The 25895-nt window shown below is 60.0% G+C and overlaps 2 protein-coding genes across 9 annotated transcripts in view; one reads left to right on the top strand and one right to left on the bottom strand.

The window, feature by feature from the left end:
- Positions 1-1458: 1458 nt before the first annotated feature.
- Positions 1459-17546, bottom strand: MAP3K11 (mitogen-activated protein kinase kinase kinase 11). The gene is made up of 10 exons (XM_004264362.4): positions 15651-17546; positions 10804-10984; positions 10467-10615; positions 10186-10361; positions 9803-10046; positions 9188-9301; positions 8369-8504; positions 8185-8276; positions 2946-3353; positions 1459-2325 (listed from the first exon to the last, which is right to left on the bottom strand). Exons 1-10 carry the CDS (start codon positions 16387-16389, stop codon positions 1988-1990), a joined length of 2577 nt encoding a protein of 858 aa, XP_004264410.1. The 5' UTR covers positions 16390-17546; the 3' UTR covers positions 1459-1987.
- PCNX3 (pecanex 3) overlaps positions 17546-25895 on the top strand; it is a 22497-nt gene continuing 14147 nt past the window's right edge. Inside the window, exons 1-13 of one of the 8 annotated variants that reach the window (XM_049713059.1) lie at positions 17546-17651; positions 19113-19300; positions 19538-19637; positions 19761-19800; positions 19902-19997; positions 20222-21349; positions 21857-21980; positions 22063-22241; positions 22457-22547; positions 22931-23066; positions 24293-24453; positions 25256-25409; positions 25705-25737. In XM_049713059.1, coding sequence (XP_049569016.1) covers positions 19131-19300; positions 19538-19637; positions 19761-19800; positions 19902-19997; positions 20222-21349; positions 21857-21980; positions 22063-22241; positions 22457-22547; positions 22931-23066; positions 24293-24453; positions 25256-25409; positions 25705-25737 — 2412 coding nt within the window. In that variant the 5' untranslated portion in view covers positions 17546-17651; positions 19113-19130. Of the gene's footprint in view, positions 17652-17769; positions 18742-19112; positions 19301-19537; positions 19638-19760; positions 19801-19901; positions 19998-20221; positions 21350-21856; positions 21981-22062; positions 22242-22456; positions 22548-22930; positions 23067-24292; positions 24454-25255; positions 25410-25704; positions 25738-25895 lie in introns of those variants that run through there. The other 7 variants (XM_033416500.2, XM_033416475.2, XM_033416456.2 and 4 more) reach the window with 7 other exon arrangements.

The following is a 25895-nucleotide window of genomic DNA, read 5'->3' as shown; positions in this document are numbered from 1 at the left end:
GGTGCAGCGTGGGTGGCTGGCGAGGGAGGGAAGCCTGGGACAGCAGCTGGGGTGAGTGGGGCTGGGAGGGTGAGGCGAGGTGGTGAGCTGGATAACTCCTCCCCATTTCTGGGGCAAGAAGTTTTTTGCCCAGTTCGCCAAAGCTGGGTGGTCGGGTGGTGGGTGGTCCGGGGCGGGATGGAGGAAGGCAAGACCCCGAGAGGTAACTTGACCGGCTCCCAGTCACACTGTGGTGGTTTATTCAGGGATGAGCTCACTCAGTCACAGACCCCATTCACCCGCTCAGCAGGTGCCCGGACCCAGAGGACGTTAGGGGAGAGGACAGACCAGGTCCCTGCCCTCCTGGTGTTCCCACAAGAAGCCTGTTAGCAAGGACGCAGGACAAGTTCACATCATCACAAGCTCCCTGAAGGAAACGCCCCGGGTGGTGGGGGAGAGTTCCGTGGGAGCATCACCTGGAAAGCTCCTCTGAGGAGCGGCATTTCAGCTGGGGAAGAGAAGAGGCCAGGCCAGGTGGGAAAGAGCTAGGGTGGTCAGAAAAACAGAGGCCTGCTGGGGTGGGGCGGAGTTGGGGGTCAGGACACAGGGCCTTGAGGACATGTGGCTCAGGGGACCTATGGAGGGGGCTAGTGCAGGCATCCCGGATGGAAAGGTGGCGGCCTGGGCTGTGGAGTGGGAGAGGGCAGGTGGGGCAGGGTGGCGAGGCGAGGACAGGAGTGGAGGATGCCCGGAGCTCCCTGAACAGATGATGCTCCCTCCACTCTCAGTGCTTCCTGAGAACCCTTCACGCCCAGCCCTCCTGAGTCCCCACCCTGGTGAACACTGGAGTCACAGTAGGTCTGGCTGCCATGGAGTGCGCAGGGGACGGGGAGAGGGAGCCTGGACCCCGCCGCCCATAAACCATGGAGGGGCTGAGCCCAGGGTCCCCTGCCCTAGGGCATGGTGTGGGAGGGGTAGTCCGCAGAACCCCATGGCATTAAGAGAAGCTTGAGTGGAGCCGGGTGTCAGGGTGGGGGCCCCCTCTTGTATCCAGACCACGGGATAGAAACAAACCCAGGACAAACCACCAAGATGCCACCCAGAGGGCTGTGGGCTCCTGAGTTCAGCGAGCTGCCTGGGGCGGGAGCAGCATGGCCCGGAGGGCATCCCAGGGGAGGTGATATTGTTGCTGGGCCTTAAGGATGAGCCGGGACCACCCAGCAACAGGAAGAATCAGAGTAAACACAGTTGCTTGAAATGGTGGGAAAGGCTTAGTGAGGGTGGGAGAAGATGGGTGAGGCCCGAGCGTGTGGGTGCCAGGGAGGCTGAGAAGGGCCTTGAATGCCTGGTGATGAAGCGGACTTGATCCCAGGAGAGGGATGTGGTGCAGAGCATCCCAGCCTAGGCCCATGCTGAGGGCATGAGGTCATGTGACGGTTTGGATCCCCTGGTTACCTCCAAGAAAGTGACAGGCTGTGCTTGGGGAGACAGCTTGGGGAGTTTATTTGGCTTCATTGGATCCCGAGGCCATGGCCCCAACCCTGGCCGGGGCAGCAGGAAGGCACCCAGAGAGCCCCGGCCCCAAATGACCCCCGGGGCAGGGGGGCCCAGGCACGAAGCCCTGGGGCAGGGGCCACAGTAGCAGGACTTGGTCAAAAGTGCTGGTGACAGCTAAGGCCGGCCCCTCTCCCCTGCACCTCCCCTCCTCCCTGCACCACCCCTGGGGGCAATTCCCTGAGTCAGGCTCTGGTCCTCCCAACCAGCTGGGTACAGTGTTGGGCCCCAGTGGGGCGGGTAAGTCGGGGGACCTGCACGTTGCAGGTGTGGAGGGGTGCAGGCCCCCCGTCCAGTGTGAAGGCTTCCTGTGCAGTGTAGTGTTCCTGACCCCCAGGGGGGGCGGGGTCCCTGGGCGAAACCAAGGCAGCTACAGAGGCATGACCGGCTCCTATTCCAGTGTATGCTGAGGCTCCTGGAGGGCGGTGGGCGCGTGGGGAGCAGCCCGGCCCACTCAGGGCCCTGCCTCTGGCGCCCACGGGGCCTGGGCACCCACGTCTTTGGTCTGCGCCCTGCAGTCCTGAGGGCCCCCTCGGAAGGGGTTGGCGGGTGGAGAGTCCCAGAAGGGGTCTGAGTCTGGGAACAAGGTCCAGGGTGCCCGGCGGGGTGCAGGCTGTGGCGAGGGCAGGGGTGAAGGCCGTGGCCCGGCTGACACAAAGCTCCATGGGTCGATGCGGCTGCGAAGGGGTGAGGGCCGAGGTCGACTGATGAGGCCCAGAGGCGGTGAGCGTGGGGTACCTGGGGTGCCAGGAGCGGAGCGTGATATCCCTGGTGGGGGCGAGACGGCGCTTCCTAGGAAGGGAGGGGGAGAGGGCCGAGGTCAGGCAGTCACCACCTCCTGGGTGTCCCCGGGAGGCACTGCCCTTCTCTGGGCCTCAGCTTCCTCATCTGTACAGTGAGTTACGGGACTCATAGCTTCCACGGCCCTTCATGCTTGGGGGCGCATCTGTTTACTACGTAGCAGTTAAGAGTGAGGAGTCCTCTGGAGCAGAGGGACCTGGGCTTGGATCCCAGCTCGGCCACTTACTAGTGGGAGCCTGGAGTCCCTTGATATTTCATCTGAAAAACAGGTATAACCAGAGTACCTAGTTCACAGCCTTGTTTCCATAACTGAATGAGGCAACCTCCGTAAAGCACTAGCAACAGTGCCTGGCACAAGTAAGCAACCTGTAGTTCGCTAGCGTCATCATCTTCGTTATTTCTATTATCTCACAACTGGCCTGGCCTGGCCCCTGCCCGCCCCCCCCCCCGCCCATGGATGGCTGAACGGGGAACTCAGTTCCCTATGGTGCATCCTCATCGCCCTGAGGGGGCGGTCTGGGGTCCAGCAGACAGCTGTGGCCCCAGCTGTACTGCCCTGCGCGTCCCCACCAGCCCCTCCTCCCCTCTGTCACCAGGCAGAGGCCACTCACCGCGCCTCTCCTCTTCGCGCCGGGGACTCTTGGCTGATGGCTGGCCGGCGGGGACACCCAGTTCCAGCAGCAGGGGCGCGGGGGAGGGCGAGCCGGGGGCGTCGGGGCTCAGCGGGGAGGCCTGGGCGTCCGGCATCTCGGGGGAGAAGCGGATGAGCGGGGAGGGGGGCGGCTCGGCGGGGGACGGCGTGGGCAGCGGGGCGCGGGGCGTTGGCGGGGGCTCCCCGCGCTCGCGGCCCGGTCCACCCGGGGGCTGCAGGTCGCGGCCGAGGCCCAGCGAGGCGAGCAGGGCGGTGCCGCGCAGCAACGCGCGCTGGATCAGCTTGGGCGTCCCGGAGCCGCTGCCGCGCTCCGCCGGGCCCGGCCGCCGCGGCTCCTCGGGCTCCGGGCTCGGCCGCGGGGGGTTACCTGGTGGCGGGTACACAGGTTACGCCGACTTCGAGGGGACCCCTCGGCGGCCCTGGAGCAAGGACTGGCTTCTGCTCCCCTCTGACAGCCAGCCCAACTCCTCCCAGGCCGCCGCGCCTCCCCCAGCAGACACACTTTCTGGCCTTTCCTAAGGGGCGGGGCCGGGCAGGGTGGGGTGGGCATCGCAGTCTGAGGAACCAGCAGGAGCAAAGCCTGGGAGGCAACCAGGTGCCCTGGAGCCCAGAGATGGAGGGTGGGCTGGAGGGCAGGCGGGGGATCCACCAGCAAGCAAGCTGAGGCCAGATCGGGGCCTCAGTGGGTATCTGGAGGGGTCCGGGGACAGGTCTGGGACCCGTGCTCTGTGCCCACCTCCTTCCTGGCTGGGCAGCCCTGGTCCTTCTGCTCGCCCGCCCCCCTCCAGCGGGAGCACACAGGTCAATTCCAATGTACACAACAGCCCTGAGAGGCACGCATCACTGTCCCTATTCCAGAAATGAGGAAGTTGAGGCTCAGAGAGATGAGCTGTTTACGTCAGGCCTGAGCTGAATGATTTAGGGGCATTGTGTTGTCTGATCCTCATGGCCCAGGCTTGGAGAGGTTAAGGGCTCAGCTAAGCCTGAACTGCCCTGGATTTCAGGACATCTGTGTCCTAACCTGTGGGCCTAGGGTTGGCCCGACTCCATTCTAGACCACCTGGGGTGGGTCTGGGGAACCTGTCATTGAGGACGTAGGGCAGTCTGTGATGGCTTCCCACAAACCCCAATTTTGTCAGTTCCTCCTTAGCTCTAGAACCTGCCATGGCTTTCCACTGCCACTAGAAGAAAGTCTAAGCTCCTTGACTGGGTTTCAAAGCCTTCTCTCTCTTCCTTGGGCCTGCCTGGAGTGGAGCGCTGGGCTGGGTGTCCAGAGGAAGAAATGCAAAGCTGGGAAAAGTGAGTTTCTGCTATGAACCAGGACTTTGCTTGGGGTCCCTGTCCTCAGCCACAACCCTTACCCCATCTTTCTCTATTTTTTTTTTTGGCCACACCATGCGGTGTGCGGGATCTTAGTTCCCTAACCAGGGACTGAACCCGTGCCCTTGCCAGTGAGAGCACAGGAGTCCTAACCACTGGACCGCCAGGGAATTCCCCCCATCTCTCTGACTCTTATCCCCCCACCCCACCCCACCCCTGCAGTGACCACTGCCTTCTAAAATGCAAATCTGCTAAAGACAAGTCTGCTTCAAAAGTCCCCCATCAATTTCCAGGCCCTTCCTGAACTGGCTCCTGCCTGCCTTTCCACCTACACTCATTCATTCAACAAACATCTGCTGGTCCATGTGCTGGGGCTGCACTGGGCTCCACAGACCGAGGGGATGCAGGCCTGAACCCCACGTGCTGCTTCAGGCCTGTGAGTCCCTGGCTCTCAGCTCTCCCTCTGAGTTCCAACCTGGATTCCTCTTCCTCAGGTGTGGTGGGCCCCACGGCTGTACACACACTATTCCCTCCGCTCAGCACACCTTCCCCACCTCGGCTCTCAGTGATCCCTTATTTACCATTCAAGACCCAGCTGTCACATCCTCTGTGAAGCTATGACATTCTGATTTATAAAAAAGTATATATTTTGTCTTCATCTCATACCTGGTACAGAACTCCCCAAACCCTTGGAATTTCCTAAGTGTTAGAATGATAAAGGTGAAAGGAGCGCCTTTTGTTATTCATAAGGAGATCTTTTAACCACGTCTGAGTTCATATTGATGCAGTCATTTTTGGAAAGCTCTTAAGGATGGGGTCTGGTTGCCAAGGGAACGAACTATATGATTAGAGGGTTAGAACTTTCAGCCTCCACCTGCACTGGGAAGGGGAGGAGCTGGAGATTGAATCCCATCACCAATGGCCAAGAATTTAAGCAATCAATCATGTCCATGTAATGAGGCCTCCATAAAAACCCAGCCAAAGGGTTCCAAGAACTTCTGGGTGGTGAACCAGTGGAGGTGCTGGGAAAGTAGCGTGCCTGGAGAGGGCGTGGAAACTCTGTGTCCTCCCACATACTCTGCCCTACACATCTCTTCCATCTGGTTGTTCTTGACCTGTAACCTTTTTAATAAACTGGTAATCTAGTAAGTAAATGGCTTTCCTGAGCTTTGTGAGCTGTTCTAGAAAATCATCAGATCTGAGGAGGGGGTCGTGGGGACCTCTGATTTATAGCTGGTTGGTGGGGAGCACAGGTGACAACCCGAACGTACAACTGGTGTCTGAAGTGGGGAGGAGCAGTCCTGTGGGCCTGAACCCTTAACCTGTGGGGTCTGACACAAACTAACTCCAGGTAGGCAGTGTTAGAATTGGATTGGACTGTAGGACCCCCAGCTGGTGTCCCAGAATTGGTCAGTGTGGGGAAAACCCCCAGGCATCTAGTGTCAGAAGTGAAGTGAGTAGAATGGAGAGGAAAACAAGAGGTTTTTCCTCGTTTAGAAGCTTTGCCAGAATCCCCTGTAACCTGTGCGGTTCTTGCTCACGTTATGCCTTGTACAGCCCTCGCCCCACCACGTACTACTCCCTACTGTCCTTGTTTATTTCTGAGTCTGCTTTTCCACCAGACTAGGCCCTCCCCAAGGTCAGGGCAGTGTTGATCTCTAGCACATTGATGCCTGGCTCATAATATATGTCAATACATGTTTGATGGAAGAGTCCATTCTTACAATCCTGTGACAACCATGTAAGGTGACTGCTGTTACGCTACTTTACAGGTGAGGAAACTGATCATTTACAGTGAGTTTAAACAGAACAGGGAAAAAACATATTTAAAACAGGCAAGAAAAATGGAACAAAGTGAAGTGAAGCTGGAGGTCAGCACACAAACTAAGAATAGAAAAAAGTTCCTGAGGCCGATATTCTGAGAAACCGAGGTTCCCAAAAGTAAGCGACTTGCCCCAGGTAACTCGGCAAGGATTTTAATTTGCCTCTAAGCTCCCTGGCAGTAAGAGTTGGCAACCCTGTTGTTAAGGAGAAAGAGAAAAAACATGCTTGACCCAGAGACGAAGGTGAAATCGCTTCTGTGGGGCCTCACAGAGAGGACACGGCCACGTGGTAGTTAGCGGCTCCAGGGCAACAAGCTTCAGGCGGCAGTTGCTGTCAGTGCAGGCTGACTGCGCCCACCAATCTGCCACTCATTGCAACCAGTTCCCCAGGGGCCGGAACACCCAGGTGCGGACAAGGGGTGGGAGTTGGGGCTCCCCGGTGGTGTGGCTAATGCCTGGGACAGTCTCACAGGGTCTTTGATTCTTAGCCAGGTTTTTCACTCTGTGGGTGGTTGGGAGGTCAAGGTCATGCACTCGTAGGTGGGCCCAAGATGGCTGGAGGGTGGGCTTGCACCAGGGGAACCAAGTGTTCAGCCAGCAGCTGGGCTGGGACAGGTGATATCCTTTTAAGTAAGAGGGCAAGCCAGAGAAAGATGGGGTCCAGGCCGTTGTGTCCCTGCTCCTGGGAGCTCAGGGAGAGTAAGGCCAAATGGATCTGCAGAATATGGTCAGGGGCTCCTTCAGACTACACACCCAGGTTGACAGGACCTCAAGTTCTCCATTGACCCTTCTGGCCTGGGGCATTCTAGAGCAGGTGACTACAAGCAGCCCCCTTGGCCTTCCAATTCTCAGTTCAGTGCCTGCAGCACAGCTAGCTTGAGGCAATGCAACTGCTGGAGCAGAAAATGGTGTGGCAGACGGGGCTCCAGGGCCCTGCCTCTGGAGTCAGACCTGGGCTCAAATCCCTGTTCTGCTGTATGCCCTATTTCAAACCACTTAACCTCTCTGTGCCTCAGTTTCCTCCTCTATAAAATGGCACACAGGAAGGACCCAATGAACGTTTGCTGTTATTGTTACTGTGAAATGTAGCTCAGGTAATGGTGGAGGTGACGCGCTGGGTGGGGTGAGAGGCGTGAGTCTAACTTGTTTGCTGAATAGGACTCTGGTCTGGTAACAGTTAAGCCAGGTCCTATATTCTGGCTGCGAGAAGCGGGTACAGCTGGGGGCTCTAAAGGGACCCACGGGCAAGGGAGGCTGCAACTTTCTACTCCCTGCCAATGCTGGGCAGTGCTGAGCTGAGCCCTTGTCCCTCTGACACAGGAGCCCCAGTTTCTGCTAACCCCCTAGCTTCCCAAGTAGTTTGTATGTGAGAAACCCTTTCTTCAAGTGAAAGTTTCTGGGAAAGCTCACTACGAGCATGAGAGTCAAAGTCTCCCTGGGTTCAAATCCTTAGCTGGGGGATTTAGGCAGATTACTTTACCTCGCAGAGCCTCTGTTTTCTCATCTCTCAAATGGGTATAATAATCCCTCATGAGATTGTTGCTTGGATGGAATGCCTGACACACAGTAAGTGCTATTGCCATTATGGAAAACAGAGAAGTCCAGAACTGCCCCAGATGCAGTGAGTAGGCCCTAGATCCCCACCCGTTCAGATTTCTTATCCTCTTCTCCACCTACAGGCTCCCCAGAAGGGACTCTGAGAAGCACAGTGTGGCAGCCACTTTTCTAGCTCCACCCCACATGCACAGTTTCCTTCTCTTCTCTCGGCCCAGCTTCCCCTGGGTCCCAAATGCGGGGCACCATTCCTTGTTTTCCTGTCTTCCCTAGAGCTTGCTGAGGGCACAGCAGCTGCCACAGGGCCAGGGGAGAGCCCTCTTGCAGGCCAGCCCTGAATAGGGTCCCTGAGGCCTAGGCTGGATCCAGCTCAGTTGTGGGCTGATGGGTCAGACCTGGGTTCTAGGAATGGCCTGCCTTGCAGGCTGGCTTCTTGTAGCCTGCCCATAGGACCCACAGGAGTGCAGCAACAGTCTGCTGGGGGGAGACAAGGCCACTCACCATTGAGCATGGGGGGTGTGGAAGGAGATCCTAAGGGGGATGAGTCATCTGAATCCAGGTACCACGTGGCTTCGTCCATGCGGGACCTTCTCCTGGTGAGGGGACGAGAGGGGAGTTGTGCTTCGTGAATCTCAGGACTGTTGGGAGGCAGAAGACACTCGGTGGGTGGCACTCAGGCACTCACCTCCCGTTCTGGGCTTCTCCGGGCTTGGGGGAACTGGGCCCCCAGGCCCAGCATGCTCGCCGCTCTCCGTTGCTTGAGTCCTCTAGACGTCTTGGGGACTGTCGGCCCCATGCCTGGCCTGGTTCTGCAGGCTCCACTGTGGCGGGCAGGGGGAGGGGGGAATGGAAGGAGTCTGAGCTGAGGTCAAGAACCCTGATCCTTGTCCTCCCATCATGAGAATCAAGCTCCAGGGGCAACTTCTTGGAGGATTGGGGTGGGGTGTGGGTCAGGCTGGGCCCCATCCCATTCCCAGGGTGAGCTTTGGGCCACAGAGAATCTGAACGGAACTGGGGTAGGTGGGTGTGGGTCCTGGGACTGGCAGTGAGGCATCTCATCTAGTCCTTCTTCACCCGGCATTTGCTGCTTAGTAGTTAGTACAGCCACTACAGCCAACTGCGTGGGTTTGAATTCTGACTCTGCCACTTGCTAGCTGTGCAACATTAGGCAGTTACTTTTCTCACTTTTCTCATCAGTAAAACTTATATAATAACAAGGACATCTACCTCACAGGGTCTTCGTGAGGAATTAATATTAGCAAAGTGTTTAGGAAAATGAATGGGACATAGTGTCATACAATTGCTAGACTGAAAAAAGTTGTAAAATGCATGCTGCTTGGGGAACTTAGAGGTACCAGTTTAGACAGATAGGGGAGGGCGCCTGGGAGCAGGGGGGAAGAGGAGGAGACAGTGTGTGGGATCTACTTCCAAGGATAAGGTTTGACTGACAAAAGGATAAGGTCTGGGGGTAAGGGCATGGGCAAGGGGAGGCGAAGTTTCTTACACTGGATGGCCCGGAACCGGGGGAAGGTGGGCGAGTCCCCAGCCCCGACCTCGAAGACGTTTCTCCTCCTGTCCAGGCCGGGAGAGGCCTGCACGGTGATGCGGTGTTTGAAGTCTGGGGTTGGGGGGGAAGCAGGGCGCAGGTTTGTGGTGAAGGAGAGACTGGATCCTAACCTGCAGGGCCCCTCGGCAGTTCCCAGGCCACGCAGGCAGTGCTGGAACAGGGCCTGGCACAGTGGCTGGGTGACTGGGGTCGGCCTCACTGCCTTCCTGGGCCCCAGGCTCTCCGTAAGGAAAGCAGACCTCTCACGCGGAGAAGCGCAGCGGAGTCGGAGATTCCCAGGAGCGGCCCACCCCACTCCCTCGGCTTTCTCAGAACTTTCATGAGCCCCGCCCCTTCCCGGCCGTAGCCATTCCCAGGCCGACATGCAAATATTCCCGCCAAAACCCGCCCACAAACGAAAACACACTCCGGGCCCCTCCCCTTCCAGCCTCGTCTTACAGGCCCACCCACCAACGCCCTAGACCAGTCCCGGCGTGGCCAGCACACCCGCCTGACCCCACCCCTCCGCCCACGAAGCCAATGGCGGGCGGCGTGCTGGGACCCGCCCCTTACCGAGCGGCATGCTGATGCGCTCGCCGCCGTCGCGCGCGCGGAGTTTGCTGCGCTTGAAGGTTCCGCGGCGGCGGCGAACGTGTGGCCGTTCGCGATCAACTTGCTGCAATAGAAGCGTCAACTCGCGCTCGAACACCTCCAGCTCCCACTGGGCCAGCAGGTGCTCGCGCCGCCGCAGCTGCTCTGCCTGTGAACGCTGCTCACGCGCCGCGCGGGTCAGCTCCTCCTCGCGGCTCAGTAGTTCCTGTGCCCGGGACAATGGAGGCGGTGGAGTCAGTCGGGTACGGTCTCAGACGCTCACCCCCACCTTCTGCCCCATGGAAACCGGGGAGACATTCCTTCCCGGCGTCCCCTTCCAACCCTGGGACCCCGACTCCTCCCACCTTTTCTTTGGCCCGCAGCTCGTCAAAGAGGCCTTGGATCTCGCGCTTCCAGCCTTCCTGCATGGAATGGAAGGAGTCCCGCGGCATTTCCCGCAGGACCTGCGCCTCTAGTGCCTCCAACTGCTGAAGGATGGAGGCGAAGTCGGGCCTGCGGTGGGGATCCTGCGCCCAGCAATCTGGGGAAACGGAGTGGAGGGGGGACAGGATAAGAAGGGGTCTGTGAGTGGATATGTCCTGGGCCAAGGAGCTCTGCCCCTCACCCTCCTGCCCCATCCCCTTACCGGCCATGAGCTGTGCGAAGGGCTCGGGGCAGGTGGATGGGATGGGCAGTGTGAGCTTGTTAACGGCCACTCCATAGGCTACAGCAAGGCAGTCGATGCCACGGTAGGGCACCTCCCCAGTCAGCAGTTCCCACAGGAGCACCCCAAAACTGTGGGTGAGACAAAGGGTCTATGTCCCCTCCTCTACTTATTCGTTGCCATTTCATCCCAAGGCAACCAAGAGCTCAGTGGTCTGTGTCCCTCCCTCTGGGCTCTGCTTGTCTGCCCAGCCCTAGATTTTGGCAGCCACCTCTGCCCTCTGCAGCCCCATATCTGTCCAGCCTCCACCCAGCCGCACCTCCAGACATCGCTGCCCTTAGAGAAGGTGGAGGCCTTGATAACCTCAGGAGCCATCCAGGCATAGGTGCCTGCAGCACTCATTTGCGTGGTTTTGTGCCACTCGCGGGCCAGGCCGAAGTCAGTGATCTTCAGGGTCTTGTGCTCCATGTCGTCACCTTCAATGGGCTGCAGCAGCAGAACTGGGGAAGAGAGGAAGGGCTGTGGTGCTCCAGGCTCAGGTGGTGGGGACAAGGAAGGAGCTGGAAGCAAACTGTCATCTGACAGACATCCTGGCTGGGTACTGGGGGCACCGAGGTGAACTGGTCTCAATCTTGCCCTGGAGAGCTCATAGCTGGGGTTGGGGTAGAATCAGACAATAAGCACAAGGCTGGGAAACATTTACCAAGGGGTTACCAGAGGCCAGGCATTTTACACTCAGCATTAGCACTCACAAAAATAAAAGTCTATGAGGTAGACATCATTATCCCCATTTTGCAGAAGAGGAAACTGAGCAATAATTTGATTTAACCTAGGGCATATGCAAATAAAGCAGATGCCACGACCTGGTCTGTGTGCTTCCAAAGCCAGTGCTCTAACTTTCTCCTAACACTGCACGGAATAGAAATGGGCAATATGGGGACCTTCCTGGTGGTCCAGTGGTTAAGACTCCACGCTTCCACTGCAGAAGGCACGGTTCAATCCCTGGTTGGGGAACTAATATCCCGCATGCCACGGTGTGGCCAAAAAAAAAAAAAAAGAAAGAAAGAAGTGGGCAATATGGCAGCCTCTCAGCATTTGTAACTTTGATTTCAAGAGAAACCTGTGTCTTGTCATTTTGCTGAGGCAGGAGTGTGAATCAGAACCTGCCTCGGGGTGGGGAGCAGGAGGGAACCCCCTCGTGAGAAAGGAAGCCCAGCAGGCACTACAGACCCCTGGTGTCCATGTCCCATTGTAGCTAGCGCACCCGCTCCCAGGGGAAAGATTCCAAAAGATATCCACTGATGCAGCTCGATGTGAAGAGAGAGAAGGGGGTCTAAGAAAGTGGTGGTTCTTGGCTAGAAAGGAGTTTGGGACAAATGTAGTAGTGGATAGACGTGGCAAGGGCTGATGGCTTTGTCCCAAATGGGGCCACCATACTCTGTACAGAGAGGAGAAGCAGCAGCTTGCAAATCTCTCACCAGGAAAAGCATGGCTCAAAGGAGAGAAGTTTTAGAGGAATAAAAAGAGGACAAAATTATAGAATTTTCAAGGTTCTGAAGAGGCCTCTCTACTTTTCTGGTTATAGCCAACTGCATTGTAGAGAAGTGACATCCAAGCCAATGACATTTCTGAACACACGTCCTTTCAGGGCACACCTCTCAGCAATCCTGCCCAGAGTGACAGCACCATAGTGGGGGCAGAGGACACGGGCACCTAATACAGCCCAGCGAGTCAGGGAAGACTTCTCTGAGGAGGTGACAGAAGCAGGGTATTCGCTTTTCTAGGTCTAAAGCCACAACTCCTGATCCTGCTGCTGGCCGAGCTCTCTGGGCCTCCTGGGGGCATCTGGCACTGCTGCTCAACCCCTCCCTGCTGTCCTTGGCTCCCAGGACCTCTGGCTGCTTTTGCTGTTTCCTTCAGGGCCTCCCCACCCTTAGCCTTTTCAATGCTGGCGTTCCTCAGAGCCTGGCCTCCCCTTGACCTTGGCCCACTGCCCCCAGGCTGTCCTGGACTCTCCCAGGTGCCAGCTGCCCCCTCCTCACTGGCATCTCCCACATTGGGAGCTCCAGTTCAGAAGTCGATCCAGCTGCCTATCAGCTGCCCTACCTGACGTCTTTATGCCCTCAACAACCATCTTCATCCTTCCACCGTGCCTGGCAAATCTTCCCACAATTTCTCAAAATTCAGAGAATGATCCTGCAATCTACCCTCTCCTCTTAGCCAAACTGGGGCTGAGTACTGAACAGTTAAAGCTAGGCATGACGACAAAACCCACCTCAGAGGGTCATCGTGAGTATTAAACAAGATCACCTTTTTTTTTTTTTGGCGGCACCAAGCGGCATGTGGGAACCTAGTTCCCCAGCCAGGGATGGAACCTGTGCCACCTGTAGAGAGGAAGCGCAGAGTCTTAACCACTGAGCCGCCAGGCAAGTCCAGCGAGATCACGCTTCTTAAAGCTTTAGCGCGGGATCTGACAGTTGTCCTAAAGATTCTGCTGCTAATCTCTCTCAGATTGACTTTCTCCTCCAACCTCTAACATCTTACTCCCAGCTTCACAACAGCCTCCGGCCCGGCTGCTGAAGACTCAGAACTGGACCATTCAGTAAGCTCTGCGAAAGTTCATTCCAGAGAAGAGCCGCAGCAGGCTGGGGCAGGCAGCTGGAGAGGGACCAGGCAAAGGGATCCATGTACTGGGGCTGGGGGGAGGGACTCCCACCTCCTCTGGTGCCAGGACCCACCCATCCTCTTGACGGCTGCTTCTCAGTCGGGTCTCTAGCCACTTGTGGTACCTCACAGACTGGTGAATCACCTTCTGCGCCAGTATCTCAAGCTGGGAGGCCAGCCTCCCTTTTTCGGCCAGGTAATCTGAAGTCCAGAGAGGGGCAGCAACTCACTCGAAGTCTCAGGACTTCTTTCTACTGGTGGCCTTTCTGCCGCCTCCTACCCCCCAGCTTGACCTGACACCTGTGAAGCCTTATCCTCACCTCCGTGTCCCCTGCTTTTCTCCAAGTGCCTTGAATTTGTTCCAACCCAAGTTGCTCTTCTGGTGTCTGATGTAGACCTTGGGGATGGGGCGGTCAGGGGTCACTCAGAGGAGAAGGGGCTAGAGATCCCCCTCCCAGCATCCCCTTAGGGCTCCCTGGCCTCTGAAAGGGACCTGGCCCCCAGCCCCCTTCCTGGGCTGCCTCTGTGAAGCTTGGGAGTGGCCTAGGCAGCTTACGCCTCTTCCGCTTCCCTCCCATGGTCCCTACTTCTCCTTTCTGGGAGGCCTGGCTCAGGTCTCCAATGGGGGCGGGGGTCCTTTGGTGGAGAATTGGGGGAGGTCAGGCCCAGGCTGGGCTGGCTGGTCAGTCCTGTGACTCGTGGGCCTAGAGAATTCCCCCTCCTCTCCCTGCCAGGCTTCCTCACAAGGCCCCCATTGTCCAGGAAAATCACGCCATTGTTTCCTGCCTGCGCCCCCCCCATCCCAGGGACTCCCCCCGCCAATGCCGCAGACAGCAGCCCGGGCCTAGAACTGGGGTCTGCGAGGTGGGAGGCCAGGCTCAGCAAGGCTAAGGGCACCCTGCCTGCCTTTCACCACCACCCAGACTCTGGGAGGGAACTGGGGGGGAGTAGGGGCACAATCCCTGGCTCCTTCCTCTCCCACAAACCCCCTACCCCCAGCTCTTTCCTCCCCTGCAGGCAGCTGGGCTGGGGAGAGAGCAGAGGCTGGAGCAGGGGCAGGAAGCCGGCCCAGGGGCAGCAGGAAACGCAGGAAGCGGTGGGGAGGGTGGGGAGCAGGAGCCTGGGCTATTGTTCCATTTTTTCTGGAAAGAAAACTGGAGGAAAAACAGAAGATGGGAGTCCCCTCCCCCCAGGCCTTCGGGGAATCCCCCTCAGGCTGGGGCAGGGAGTGGGGGTCCCTAGATGGCTAGGGCCCAGGAGGGAGGCTGAGAGGTGGGATCTGCCCCCTACTGTGGACGAGAGGAGTGGGTGGGGTCGCTGGCAGGCCTCCCCAGGCCCCTCTGGCCCTGGCAAGGACTTGGATATCACTGGGCCCTGGTGTTCTGCTCCCCACAAGCCGCTTATCCATGCTCAGCCCAGGCCAGGAGGCTCAAAATATCCATGCTCACCCCTCCAAGAGCCACCCGTGCCTCTCCAGTGACCTCACCGGCCCTTCCTTTTGCTCTACAGCTGCACCTCAGCCCCCAGCAGGCCCAGCCCAGGTACCCACTACCGTGCTGCGGCCTGCCTCCTTGCCTTTGCTCTTGTCAGGCCCTGCATCCAACTGGGTACCTTTCTGAACACTCCCTGCTTTGGGCTTGGTGTGAAGCTCGTCTGCTTCAGAAAGCCCTCCCAACCTGCCACTTGCTTGTCTTGGGCCCAGGCTGGGCAGCGTGTAGGACCTGAAATGGCTGGAGATGGAGTGCCTCACCGCTTGAGTCTTTCTCAGCCCCGCCACGCCCACTCCCAAGTGCTGATTCCAGGCAAAGCCCTCTTGGTGATCCAGCCTTCAAACATCCACACCCATGGCTGAGGACCCACTGTGTGCCGGGCATCGGATGCCCAGCCTGTTAAGCCGTTTCACCCTCCCGATCACTCCCTTTTTACAGAGTCTGAAATCGAGGTTCTGAGTTGAAATAACCAGCTAGAGATCATGCAGCCAGGGGGGGAGGGGTGGGGCCAGAATTCCATCCCTGGCCCCAGCTTTGACCACCACGGGGCAGGGGAAGAGGGTGGTTTTTCCCCCTTTGAGATTTCTGTTCTGGAGGAGCTGCCCACCACAAGTGGAGGGGGGAGGAGGCACCAACAGGACAACGGTGAACTTCAGGGGAGTTCCCTGCAGATGAGGGGGCGCCAGCACCCAGCACTCCTCCTTCCTTGAGGTAGTGGCCACGGTTAGGCAAGCTGCTTACGGCCCATGTGAGAGGTTCCAATTTTTTTAACTTGGCAGCTGCGAGCTGGAATCAAGGACTCTTTTTGGGGATGGGGCGTGAAGGACTCTGTTGAGTGCCTGGAACTCCTGCTTCGGGGCTAGTGTGAGCCCACGGGCACCCCGGTCAACTCAGATTCCCCTAGGGGAGGAACTCCTGCCTCTAGTAGATCCCCAGGTAGGCTCAGCTAAGCATTGTTAGTAGGTGTGTACTTGGGCCATGCCAACCTCCAACCATGCTCCCCAAAACTCACTGTTGTTGGACTTGAGGTCTCGGTGGATGACAGGCACCAGGGCCTCGCAGTGCAGGTAGTGCATCCCACGAGCAATTTGCACGGCCCAGTTGACGAGCACATGGGGGGGCACACGCCGCCCAGCCAGGGCACGGCTGAGGGGCCCGCCGGCAGCATACTCCATCACCAGGCACAGGTTGGGCTCCTCCAGGCACACGGCCTTGAGGGCAATGATGTTGGGGTGTGCCAGCATGGCGAAAAGCCGGGCCTCCTGTCGCACGCTCTCAGCTGTCACGCTGATGTCTTCATCGGGGTCCTGGCGAGCTGCCTTCACAGCCACCAGCTCGCCTCGCCAGCTGCCGCGGTAGACCTTGCCGAAGCCACCGATGCCGATCACCTCCTCCAGCCGCAGCTCCTGGAAGCTGGCCATCTCGCAGGGGGGCGGACCGCCGCCCCGAGACACATAGTTGGATGGAAAGATGCCCACCTGGCCTCCCACCTGGCCCGCCCACCAGCCCTCATCGCCTGAGATAGCTGCATCCCGGGACAGCACCTCCACACGGTCGCCCTTCCGCAGGGCCAGCTCGTCCTGCCCATTGGGCTCGTAGTCAAACAGGGCTGTCCACACAGGGTTGGCATAAGCTGCCGCCTTCGGGGATCCCTCTGGCCAACCTCCGCCGCCGCCCCCACTGCCCCCACTGCCACCGCTGTTCCATGACCCCAGCGGGCTCTTGAGGAAGAGGTTCTTCAAGGGCTCCATGGCAGGGAGCTGGCGTTGGTGGGTGTGGGGGACCTTCCCTGGGTGCCCCTGGTCCCCACCCTTGCTGACTGCCGAGGCCCTAGTCCCGGAACCTGGGCATCCGGGCCCTGGCCCTCAGCCCCAGACCCACGCCTCTCTGGGGAGCCAGGAGTGTCGCCTCCCGGCCCCCCGCATCTCGGGCTTCCGGGGGAAGGCGACCTAGGGCAGTGTGGTCAGGCTCGGGGGGTGGGCCCCCGGGGCCTCCGGCGTCTCACCATCGCTGGCACAGAGGGGCCCGGGCGTCCCTCAGTCTGGAGCAGTCCTGGGAGTCTGGCTCCGGCACCCGCCAAGTGTAAGGTGGGGCCAGCAAGGGGCAGCGCCTGGACTCCGGTTGGGTCTCTTTGCGCAGGGGGTGGCTGGAGTGTCTCTAGCTGGGCCAAGCTGCCTCTTCCCGGCTGGGCTCTCTCAACCCGATGGCTCCAACCCCGTTCCCTTCTTCCTCCTCCCTTTGTACTTTGGCCCCGGGGGCGGGAGGCAGAGGTGGAGGGTGGAGTTTCACTTTTTTCCGCTGTTCTCCCTCCTGCAGGAAACAGCATCAGATGACGCGGGCGGGTAGCACCGCTCCCCTCCCAGAGGCTGCGGGGCGACTGGGCCTGGGAGTTCCCGGGTAGGCGGGCAATGAGAGGCAGAAGGTGGTGAAGGGTAGCCCCGATCCCCCATGACAGCAGGTTTAGGGTCCAAGTTGGTTTCTACTAAGGACGGGCCATCCCCACTCTCTACATCCGCATCAGCAAAATTGGGGCAAAGAACCGGGCTTGGGAGAGGGGCAAACCCGAGTTTGGTCTTGGCTCCGAAGTTGCAGGGCTGTGTGACCCATCCTCTCTGCGCCTCATTCTCTTCGTGTGTGAAACTGGGGCCTGAAGCTCAGCTTTGCAGAGCTAGTGGGATGGGGGTGCGTAAGACAAGGAGGACGGAACTGGCTGCACCTCGAGCTCTTGGAACGAGTTGTCTAAGGCTCTCCTCTTTCCCTCACCTGGGAAACAATCCACTTATTCATGCCTCTTCCCCATGAAGGGGCGGAAACCTGAAACTGCGGTCAAGAAATTTGCTCAGTGATTGGATTCAGAATAGCTAAACCGCCCTCGTAACTGCTGGATTGACCCCAATTGCCTTGAGCCTGTCACTTTAAGAAAAACGACGCTATCCTACTTCGACTATTCCTGCCTGTTCTTGGAGGATCGCTCTCTACAATCTTAAGTCTGAGCTCTGACCTGGAAGTAGAGGTAGCACGTGAGGTTTCAGGTCCATCGCTAAAAAGGGCGGACCTAGAGGGGCGTGCTCCCGTAGCGAACTGTCGCTTTAGCCAAGGGAGATCCGCGCCTCCATCCTCTACCCCGCCTCTTGTAACTCACTGGGAGAATTTTGCGCCAGTTAACTCCGCCGTTACTCGATGGCCCCTCAACTATCCCTTGGGTTCCGCCCAGTGGTCTCCGCTAGATTGGCAACGTTTAGGTGTGCGCATGCGCCCAAGCGCTTCTGCCTTTCGGACCGTCCCTTCCCTTAGACCTGAACTTTGCGCACGCCCAAAAGACTCTCCCGCTTCTTAGCGCTCCGCCACTTCCCTGCGCTTGCGCATTCAAGCCGCCAGGTTTTCCTTTTCCGGGTCCCAACTGGGCTCGTTGGGCGCATGCGCCACTGCAGGTTGGCGGCTCGCGGCTCCTTTTTCCGGCCTCCCCCTTGGGCCGGCTCCCGCAGAAGCGGGGCGAGCGCGGAGCCCAAAACCAGTGACCTGTGACCCCGGAAGTGGACCTCAGGGTACCAGGGCTTTCCCCGGGCCGGAACCGAGGGAGCCGTCGCCTGCACCCCCAGAGCATCCACCCCACGCCCACCTCTGGATGCCGCCGACGGGTGCCCGGCCCTTGCCCTGCGCCTGCCTGCCGGCCCGGCCCTTGGGAGCAGATCTGGGCCGGGGGTGGGGGCCCGGACCCCGCCTCTGATGCGTCTCCACCCCCGCGCCTGGGTCTCGCACCGCTGACTGCCCGGGCCGGCCCCGCCCCCTGCTCGCACCCTAGCCCCACCGACCTCTCTCCTCCGCTGGGGGAGGCCATGGCGTGAGCGCGAGGCCGGGCCCCGGGGCCCTCGGGCGCCACGCGGGGCATGGGCCGGGGGCCGCCCCCATGAGGGTCCCGGGAGGAGGGCGCGCGCAGCAGCGGCGGGGCCATGGGGTCGCAGGTATTGCAGATCCTGCGCCAGGGGGTGTGGGCTTCGCTCACCGGCGGTTGGTTCTTCGACCCGCACCAGAGCACCTTCTCCAACTGCTTCCACCTCTATGTCTGGATCTTCCTGCTCACCTTTCCTTTCTTGCTGTACATGGTGAGACGCTGCCGCCACCTGTAACTCCCGCCGGGGAAAGGGAGGGCAGATGTCACGGAGGGGTGCAACCTGGCAGGGATTCTGGGCTGTGGCTTGGGCACTAGGATGTAGGAAGAGGACTCAGTGCAGAGTTTGGAGTGTGTGGAGGAGAGGCCAAAATTTTCTGGCCTGGGTGACCTTGAGACCCTCACTTCGTTTCTCTCCAGTTAGAAAGAAGACAGGGCCCTCCGCCAGGGCCTTCTTACTAGTTGTATGCAGGGGCGATGAAGTCCTGTTGTGAATTTGTGAATCCTAGCTTTGACTGTGGCGTTAGGTCCACCCCACGGGGGCAGGGCTGTGTGAAGAGGGACCTGACTTGCTGCCACCTCCAGGTCCTGCCCCCCAGCTTGATGGTGGCTGGTGTGTACTGCCTTGTGGTGGCTGTCATCTTCGCTGCCATCAAGACTGTGAACTATCGGCTGCATGCTATGTTCGACCAGGGCGAGATTGTGGAGAAGCGCAGCTCTACCATGGGGGAGCCAGAGGAAGAGCCTGCCCAGGGGGACGGCAGTCTGCCCAGGTGGGGCGAGGCAGGGCCTGTGTTGGAAATGGAGGGTCCTTGGTGTCTGGGCCTGAGTGCTGGAGGATGGAGAAGGGGCTTAGGGAACATTGGGTCCAAGAACGGTTGAACGTTCTATGGTTGGCCCAGGCTTCATCAGGGGGATCTGTGTGGAGAGTAGAGCGATGGGGATGTTGGGAGAAGTACCATATGAAGAGGGAGGATTAGCTGAAAGCTACTGTTCTTTTCCACTGCTAGGGATCCTGGAGTGGAGATGACAGTATTTCGAAAAGTGAGTTCCACACCCCCCGTACGCTGTAGTTCTCAGCATTCCGTGTTTGGCTTCAACCAGGTCTCGGTGAGTGGTCCTGGCCCTCTCCCTTCCCCACTCTTCTCCTGAGAGCCTGTCCCCAACATGGGTATGTCCTGAACCTACTTTTTGCCCTGTTTGCTCCTTCGTACTTTTTTTTCTATTGCTCAGGAGTTGCTGCCCCGGATGGAGGACTCTGGGCCCCTCAGAGGTAGGTGGCTGCTGTTCAGAGCTGAAGGTGGTGGTGTGGAGTAGGGGATGGCGCGTGGAGGCCTTGAGGTCCTGCTGACGCCTCTGGGGCTGTGGTTGCAGACATCAAGGAGCTGGTGCGGGAGCAGGGCAGCAACAACGTGATCATGACCTCTGCCGATCGAGAGATGCTGAAGCTAAGCTCACAGGAGAAGCTGAGTGAGTGGGCATGTTGGCGAGAGCCTGGGGAGAAGACTAGCTGTCTTGTCTTTGAATCACCCCAACTTTTACTTCCCTGGGCTCTCTGTGTTCTCTCAGATTGGACCTCCTCAGTGTCCTGCCCCACTGGGTTCTCAGAAAGTGGGGCCATAGGACCCCCTCAGCCACCGGTCCCTTTTGTAGAATGCCATTCTGTCGTCTTCTGTCTTCTTGTGTTCTGATAGTTGGAGACCTCCCCCAGACGCCTCCAGGGGCTGCCCCAGACCCATCTCTCCCCAGCACGGACTCCTCAGAACGTTCTCCCCTGGCTGGAGATGGCGCCCCCTGGAGTGGGAGCAGCGTGGCTGACACTCCCATGAGCCCCCTGCTGAAGGGGAGCCTCAGCCAGGAGCTGAGCAAGAGCTTCCTGACGCTGACCCGGCCCGACCGGGCCCTGGTGAGGACCAGCAGTCGACGGGAACACCGCCGCGGAGCGAGCGGCTACCAGCCCCTGGACCGGCGGGGCTCGGGTGAGCCCACACCCCAGAAAGCCGGCTCCTCAGATTCCTGCTTCAGTGGCACTGACAGGGAAACGTTGAGCAGCTTCAAGAGCGAGAAGACCAACTCGACCCACCTGGACAGCCCCCCCGGTGGGCAAGCCCCCGAGGGCAGCGACACAGACCCACCCTCGGAGGCAGAGCTGCCCGCTTCACCAGATGCTGGGGTCCCGTCAGATGACACACTGCGTTCCTTTGACACGGTCGTAGGAGCAGGGACGCCTCCGGGCCCGGCTGAGTCGCTCCTGGTTGTACGGCCCAAGGACTTGGCCCTGCTGCGGCCTAGCAAACGGCGGCCACCTGTGAGAAGACACTCCCCCGCTGGCCGTGCCCCTCGGCGGCCGCTGCTGGAAGGCGGGGGCTTCTTCGAGGACGATGACACCAGCGAGGGCAGTGAACTGAGCCCGGCCTCCAGCCTCCGGTCCCAGCGCCGCTACAGCACCGACAGCTCCTCGTCCACTTCCTGCTATTCCCCTGAGAGTTCTCGGGGTGCGGCGGGGGGGCCCCGGAAACGACGGGCCCCCCACGGGGCTGAGGAGGGGACGGCTGTGCCTCCCAAGCGGCCCTATGGGACCCAGCGGACGCCTAGTACCGCCAGCGCCAAAACGCACGCCCGCGTGCTGAGCATGGACGGGGCAGGGGGTGATGGCCTGAGGGGCCCCCTGGCTGGCTCCAAGGCTGAGCTGGAGGTCCAGGCGGGGGTGGAGCTGGCAGCCGGTGAGCCCGCTGTGCTGCCCGCCGAGGCCCGCCGGGGACCTGCGGCCAACCAGCCTGGCTGGCGGGGGGAGCTGCAGGAGGATGGTGCTGTGGGGGGAGGTGAGTGCCGGCTCCAGAGCTGGGGGGAGGCGAGCTCGGTAGGGACGTGGGTTTGGGCCAGGGGCAGCTGGAGTGGACCTGGTCAGCCTCTGTCTCAGGCAGCAGATGGACAAGGACGCAGCGACCTAGTGACGTTGGCTGCCAGGCGCCTCAGATGAGCAAGGCTGGAGTGGTGAGGAGATCGAGGCAGAGACCTCAGGCACCTGGCTCCAGGTCCTGCAGGTAGCACCTGGGCCTCTGCTCTTTGAGGACTCTGAGGAGCCACGCTCATCCTCCCGGGTCGCCAGTGGGGCAGAGCAGATCATGTCCTTGTTTCCACATGTGGAAACTGAGGCCCGCGTGGTTAGTTGACCTGGCTGGGCCACAGAGGCGGGATACGGTTGGACTAGGCCTGACCTTTAGCTCCATCCGTGCAGGGGCATCTGTCTCCCCCCCTCCCCCAACCCTCCCTCAGGCTCTGTCCAAGCCCCTGTCACTTATGCTCGGGGGGCCTCTCTCTCTGGTCAGCTGCCGAGGAGACTGGCAAGCGGGACCGCTCAAGCAGCGTGAGGCGGGCACAGGCCATCCGGAGGCGTCACAATGCCGGCAGCAACCCTACCCCCCCCGCCTCGCTCATGGGCTCGCCGCCCAGGTGAGCACCTGCCGGCTGCTTGGACGGGAGTGGGGGCCGGCTGGCTCTAAGGGGTGCTGACCATGAGCCGACCCCTCCCCAGCAGCCTGCAGGAAGCTCAGCGGGGCCGGGCTGCCTCCCATTCCCGGGCGCTGACGCTGCCCTCTGCCCTGCACTTCGCCTCCTCGCTGCTGCTCACTCGGGCCGGCGCCAACGTGCACGAGGCCTGCACCTTTGACGACACTTCCGAGGGTGCTGTGCACTACTTCTATGACGAGAGCGGTGAGCCCCTCCCCCGGTCCGTGGCCAAGCCTCTTTCTCTTCCGCTGAGGGTCGTGGTCCCAGCAGCTGTGCTCTTGGTGCCCAGGAGCTGGGCTGCCATCCAGGGGAACCCAGCAGAGGGTTTTCCTCACTTGATGGCCCTGGTGCCCACTTGGGTTGGGCCTCGGTGCTCCTGTCCCTGACAGGCTGCCTTGTGTCCCACACTTGTGCCCCAGGCGTGCGGCGTTCCTACACCTTTGGCCTGGCTGGAGGCGGCTACGAGAACCCTGTAGGGCAGCAGGGGGAGCAGGCAGCCAATGGTGCCTGGTGAGTCTCCAAGCTTGGGCTCTCCCGACCCAGCAGCCGATGGGCTGCCATTTCTGGGGAATTTTCTGTCTTCCTTCTTTGGGCTGGGCAGGGGCAGCTCAGACCTCTAGGAGGAGAGGAGGGTGGGCGGTGGTGAAGGGTGGACCTGCAGGGATCCCTGAGGTCTCTGGTTCCGTGGCACTTCCAAGCAGGAGGCTTCCAGGGTCTTGAGGTCCAGGACCTGGGAGGGAGGCACTTCTGCCACCTGACTCCTCTGGACACCCCTGCGCTCCTGGGTATTGGAGCAGCTCCCTTCCCCCAGTCATGGCCTGGCCTTGGCCTTGACCCCATTCCATTCCCAGCCTCACCCACAGCCCCGACCCTCATGGCTGCTGTTCCCACAGGGACCGCCACTCGCATTCCTCCAGCTTCCACTCGGCTGATGTCCCAGAGGCGACAGGTGGCTTGAACCTGCTACAGCCGCGGCCCGTGGTCCTGCAGGGCATGCAGGTGCGCCGAGTGCCCCTGGAGATCCCAGAGGTGAGGAGCCAGCATCGGGGAAGGAGTTGCAGGGGGCGGGGTGCAGACCACCAAGCATCCACCCAGGCACCAGGAGGGACAGGTCACCCTGAGTGAGGGCTCCAGGGGCCCTGAGATAGCTGTCTTGACCTTTGATGGGCAGCACAGGGTGCACAGGTCCTGGACCTGAATGGCTCAAGGAGTCGCTTATTTATTTACTCGTTCAACGTACATGCCTGGAATAGTTTTGTTTGCCCTGGAGGGGCCCACAGTTAGTGGGGACGGTGGGTGCTAGCAGTGGCACTTGCAGAAGGGGCAGTTGAGCTCGCCTGGCAGTGGCAGTGCTGCCTCCTGTGCTGGGCGCCTGACGTGGGGTGTCTTGAGGCATGCTGTTCGAGCTTGTCCGTCTCAGCAGAGCTAGCAAGAGCGCCACCTTTCGTTCCTGAAAGCGTCCTGACGTGGGCAATAACTGATGTGGTTGGCCAGGGAATAACAGAAGTACTAGGGATGTATGAGACACAGACTCAGAGTTAAACGACAGTCGTGAAAGTAGCACCCACACACCCAGGGCCACAGAGTGGCCACGGGCAGCGCCCAGAAGCCCCACGTGCCCCTTCCTGACACGATTATTCTCCTGACGGTCACGTGGGATAGCAGTGTTATCCTTCCACAGCCGAGGGCCTCCACCAGAGGCAGGGGCCCTGCTGCTGGGCTCTCCAGAGCCCAGCACAGGGACAGGCTCGTAGTTGTATTCCGTAAACACTTGTTGAATTAAAGACACGAGAAGCCCAAAGAGGTTAAGTAGTTGGTCCAGGGCCTCGCAGTGCTGGCACCGGCACCGAGGCCCGTCCTCAGGGCTGGCGCTCCGTGTGCTCCAGGGTAGGGGGGTCTGAGTGACCCTGAGGGCTCTGTCTGGGAGGAGGGTAGTGTTTGTGCTGGCTCCTGAAGGATAAGGTGGATTTCTCTGAGCCCAGGAAGAGACGGGAGATGCTGCCTGAGTGGGGAAGACAGACGCAGGAGCTAGTAATCCTGGCGTCCAGCAGCCCTGGAAGCCCCCACGGCCACTGAGCCCCGTCCTGGGAAGCTGGAGGAAGGAGTAGGCCCCTGGATGGAGGGTCAGGGCAGGCCCCGGGGCTGCTACATGGTGGGGACTTTCTGTGTTGACCAGCCAGTGTGTGCTGGGGGGTGGCAGTGCACCACGGGGGCGGGGGGTGCGGGGCTGATGGCCGCGGCCATGGGGACCGCAGTTTGACCTGCTGGACCAGGACTCCCTGCACGAATCCCAGGAGCAGACACTGATGGAGGAGGCGCCGCCCCGGGCCCAGCACAGCTACAAGTACTGGCTTCTTCCCGGCCGCTGGACCTCTGTGCGCTACGAGCGGCTCGCCCTGCTGGCCCTGCTGGACCGGTGAGCACCCACCCCCTCATCCCCCAGTCCTTAATCGTCCCTGGCCCCTGGCCTTCCAGACTCTGAACGTGTGGAGACTGTCATGGCAACAGAGAACCTACCTGCTGGGGTCGCTGAGGGTGCGTGGAGAGCTGGAGTCTGCAGTGGGGTTTCTTCAGGTGCTTCTGGGTGCAGAGCGGCGGCCGAGGGGGTGGTGCTCTGGTCGCTCCTCTCCCAGAGCTTTGCTGGAGACGTTGTTCCTGTTCAATGTGTTGTTTTTTATTTGCTTCTGGGTGAGTGTCAAGTAAATTGAATCCTGTACCCTGAAAGAGCTAACGAACCATCTGTCTTAGCTTTCCGTGTTTTCGGGAGGAAACTGAGGCCCAGAAAGCGAGAGAGATCAGATGGCGTTTGTTGTCGGGCTGAATGGTTTGGGCCTGGAACCTGTCCTGGCTCCCTGTGTTCTGGGTTTCTCCCGGCGCTGTGACCGGTGTTTCGGGGGCATTTGTCTGTGTGCGTGGCATAGCGAGTGGGAGCCGGAGATGGGCAGATGCCAGAGTGGTGGCACCTGAGGCCTCAGGGTCTAGAGGAGGCAAAGACTGGGATCGGGATGCAGGGTAGCAGTGGAGTGGCTTCCTGGAGCGGGTGCCGCCTGGCCCTGGCCCTGAGAGGGCATAGCTTCACATACTCAGGATGGCGGCTGGCGTGGACACCGTCCTGGACATGGGCCTCTGTGGCTGGCTCCTGTTTCCCCCATCCCCTAACCCCTTGCCCCACCAGCAGGTGAGGGGGTGGGTGTGCTCTGACCCTGCTGTCTCTCCAGGACTCGGGGGCTGCTGGAGAACATTCTCGGCGTCGGCCTGAGCAGCCTCGTCGCCTTCCTGGGCTACCTGCTTTTGCTCAAGGGCTTCTTCACCGACATCTGGGTCTTCCAGTTCTGCCTGGTCATCGCCTCCTGCCAGTATTCCCTGCTGAAGGTCAGGCCTGGCTTCCTGGGTCTCTTCCCTCCCATCTCTTCCCAGATGCACCCCCCTTCCCAGGACCCCTCTTGAGCGGGTTGAGCTCGAAACCCGCTCGAAAGCAGTTAAGATGCTTCAGATGCCCTGTAGCCAACCCCCATCCTACAAATGAGAGAACTGAAGCTCAGGACGGTTCAGGGGCCTGCCCTGGTCATTCATAAGGGCCCAGAAGTGGAATCAAACAGATCCTGGGGCCTCTGACCCTCCCGTGGGCGCTGGCTTTCATCACCAGGGTAGCTCTTGTTTCTTCCAGAGTGTCCAGCCTGACGCAGCATCCCCCATGCACGTGAGTACCAGCAGAGCAGCACCTTTCCCTGCGAGGCTCAGGCCTGGGTCCTGGGCGGGACTGAGACCAGGTGGGGAGGGGGTCGGGTGGGGGAGAGGCAGGGCTCCCTCAACCACCCCCACCACCCCTAGCTCCTTGGTCCTCTGCCCCCAGCATGC

This window comes from Orcinus orca, chromosome 8 (assembly GCF_937001465.1).
Source record: "Orcinus orca chromosome 8, mOrcOrc1.1, whole genome shotgun sequence".
NCBI classification, from domain to species: Eukaryota; Metazoa; Chordata; class Mammalia; order Artiodactyla; family Delphinidae; genus Orcinus; species Orcinus orca.
This window is presented reverse-complemented; position numbering and strand designations above follow the sequence as displayed.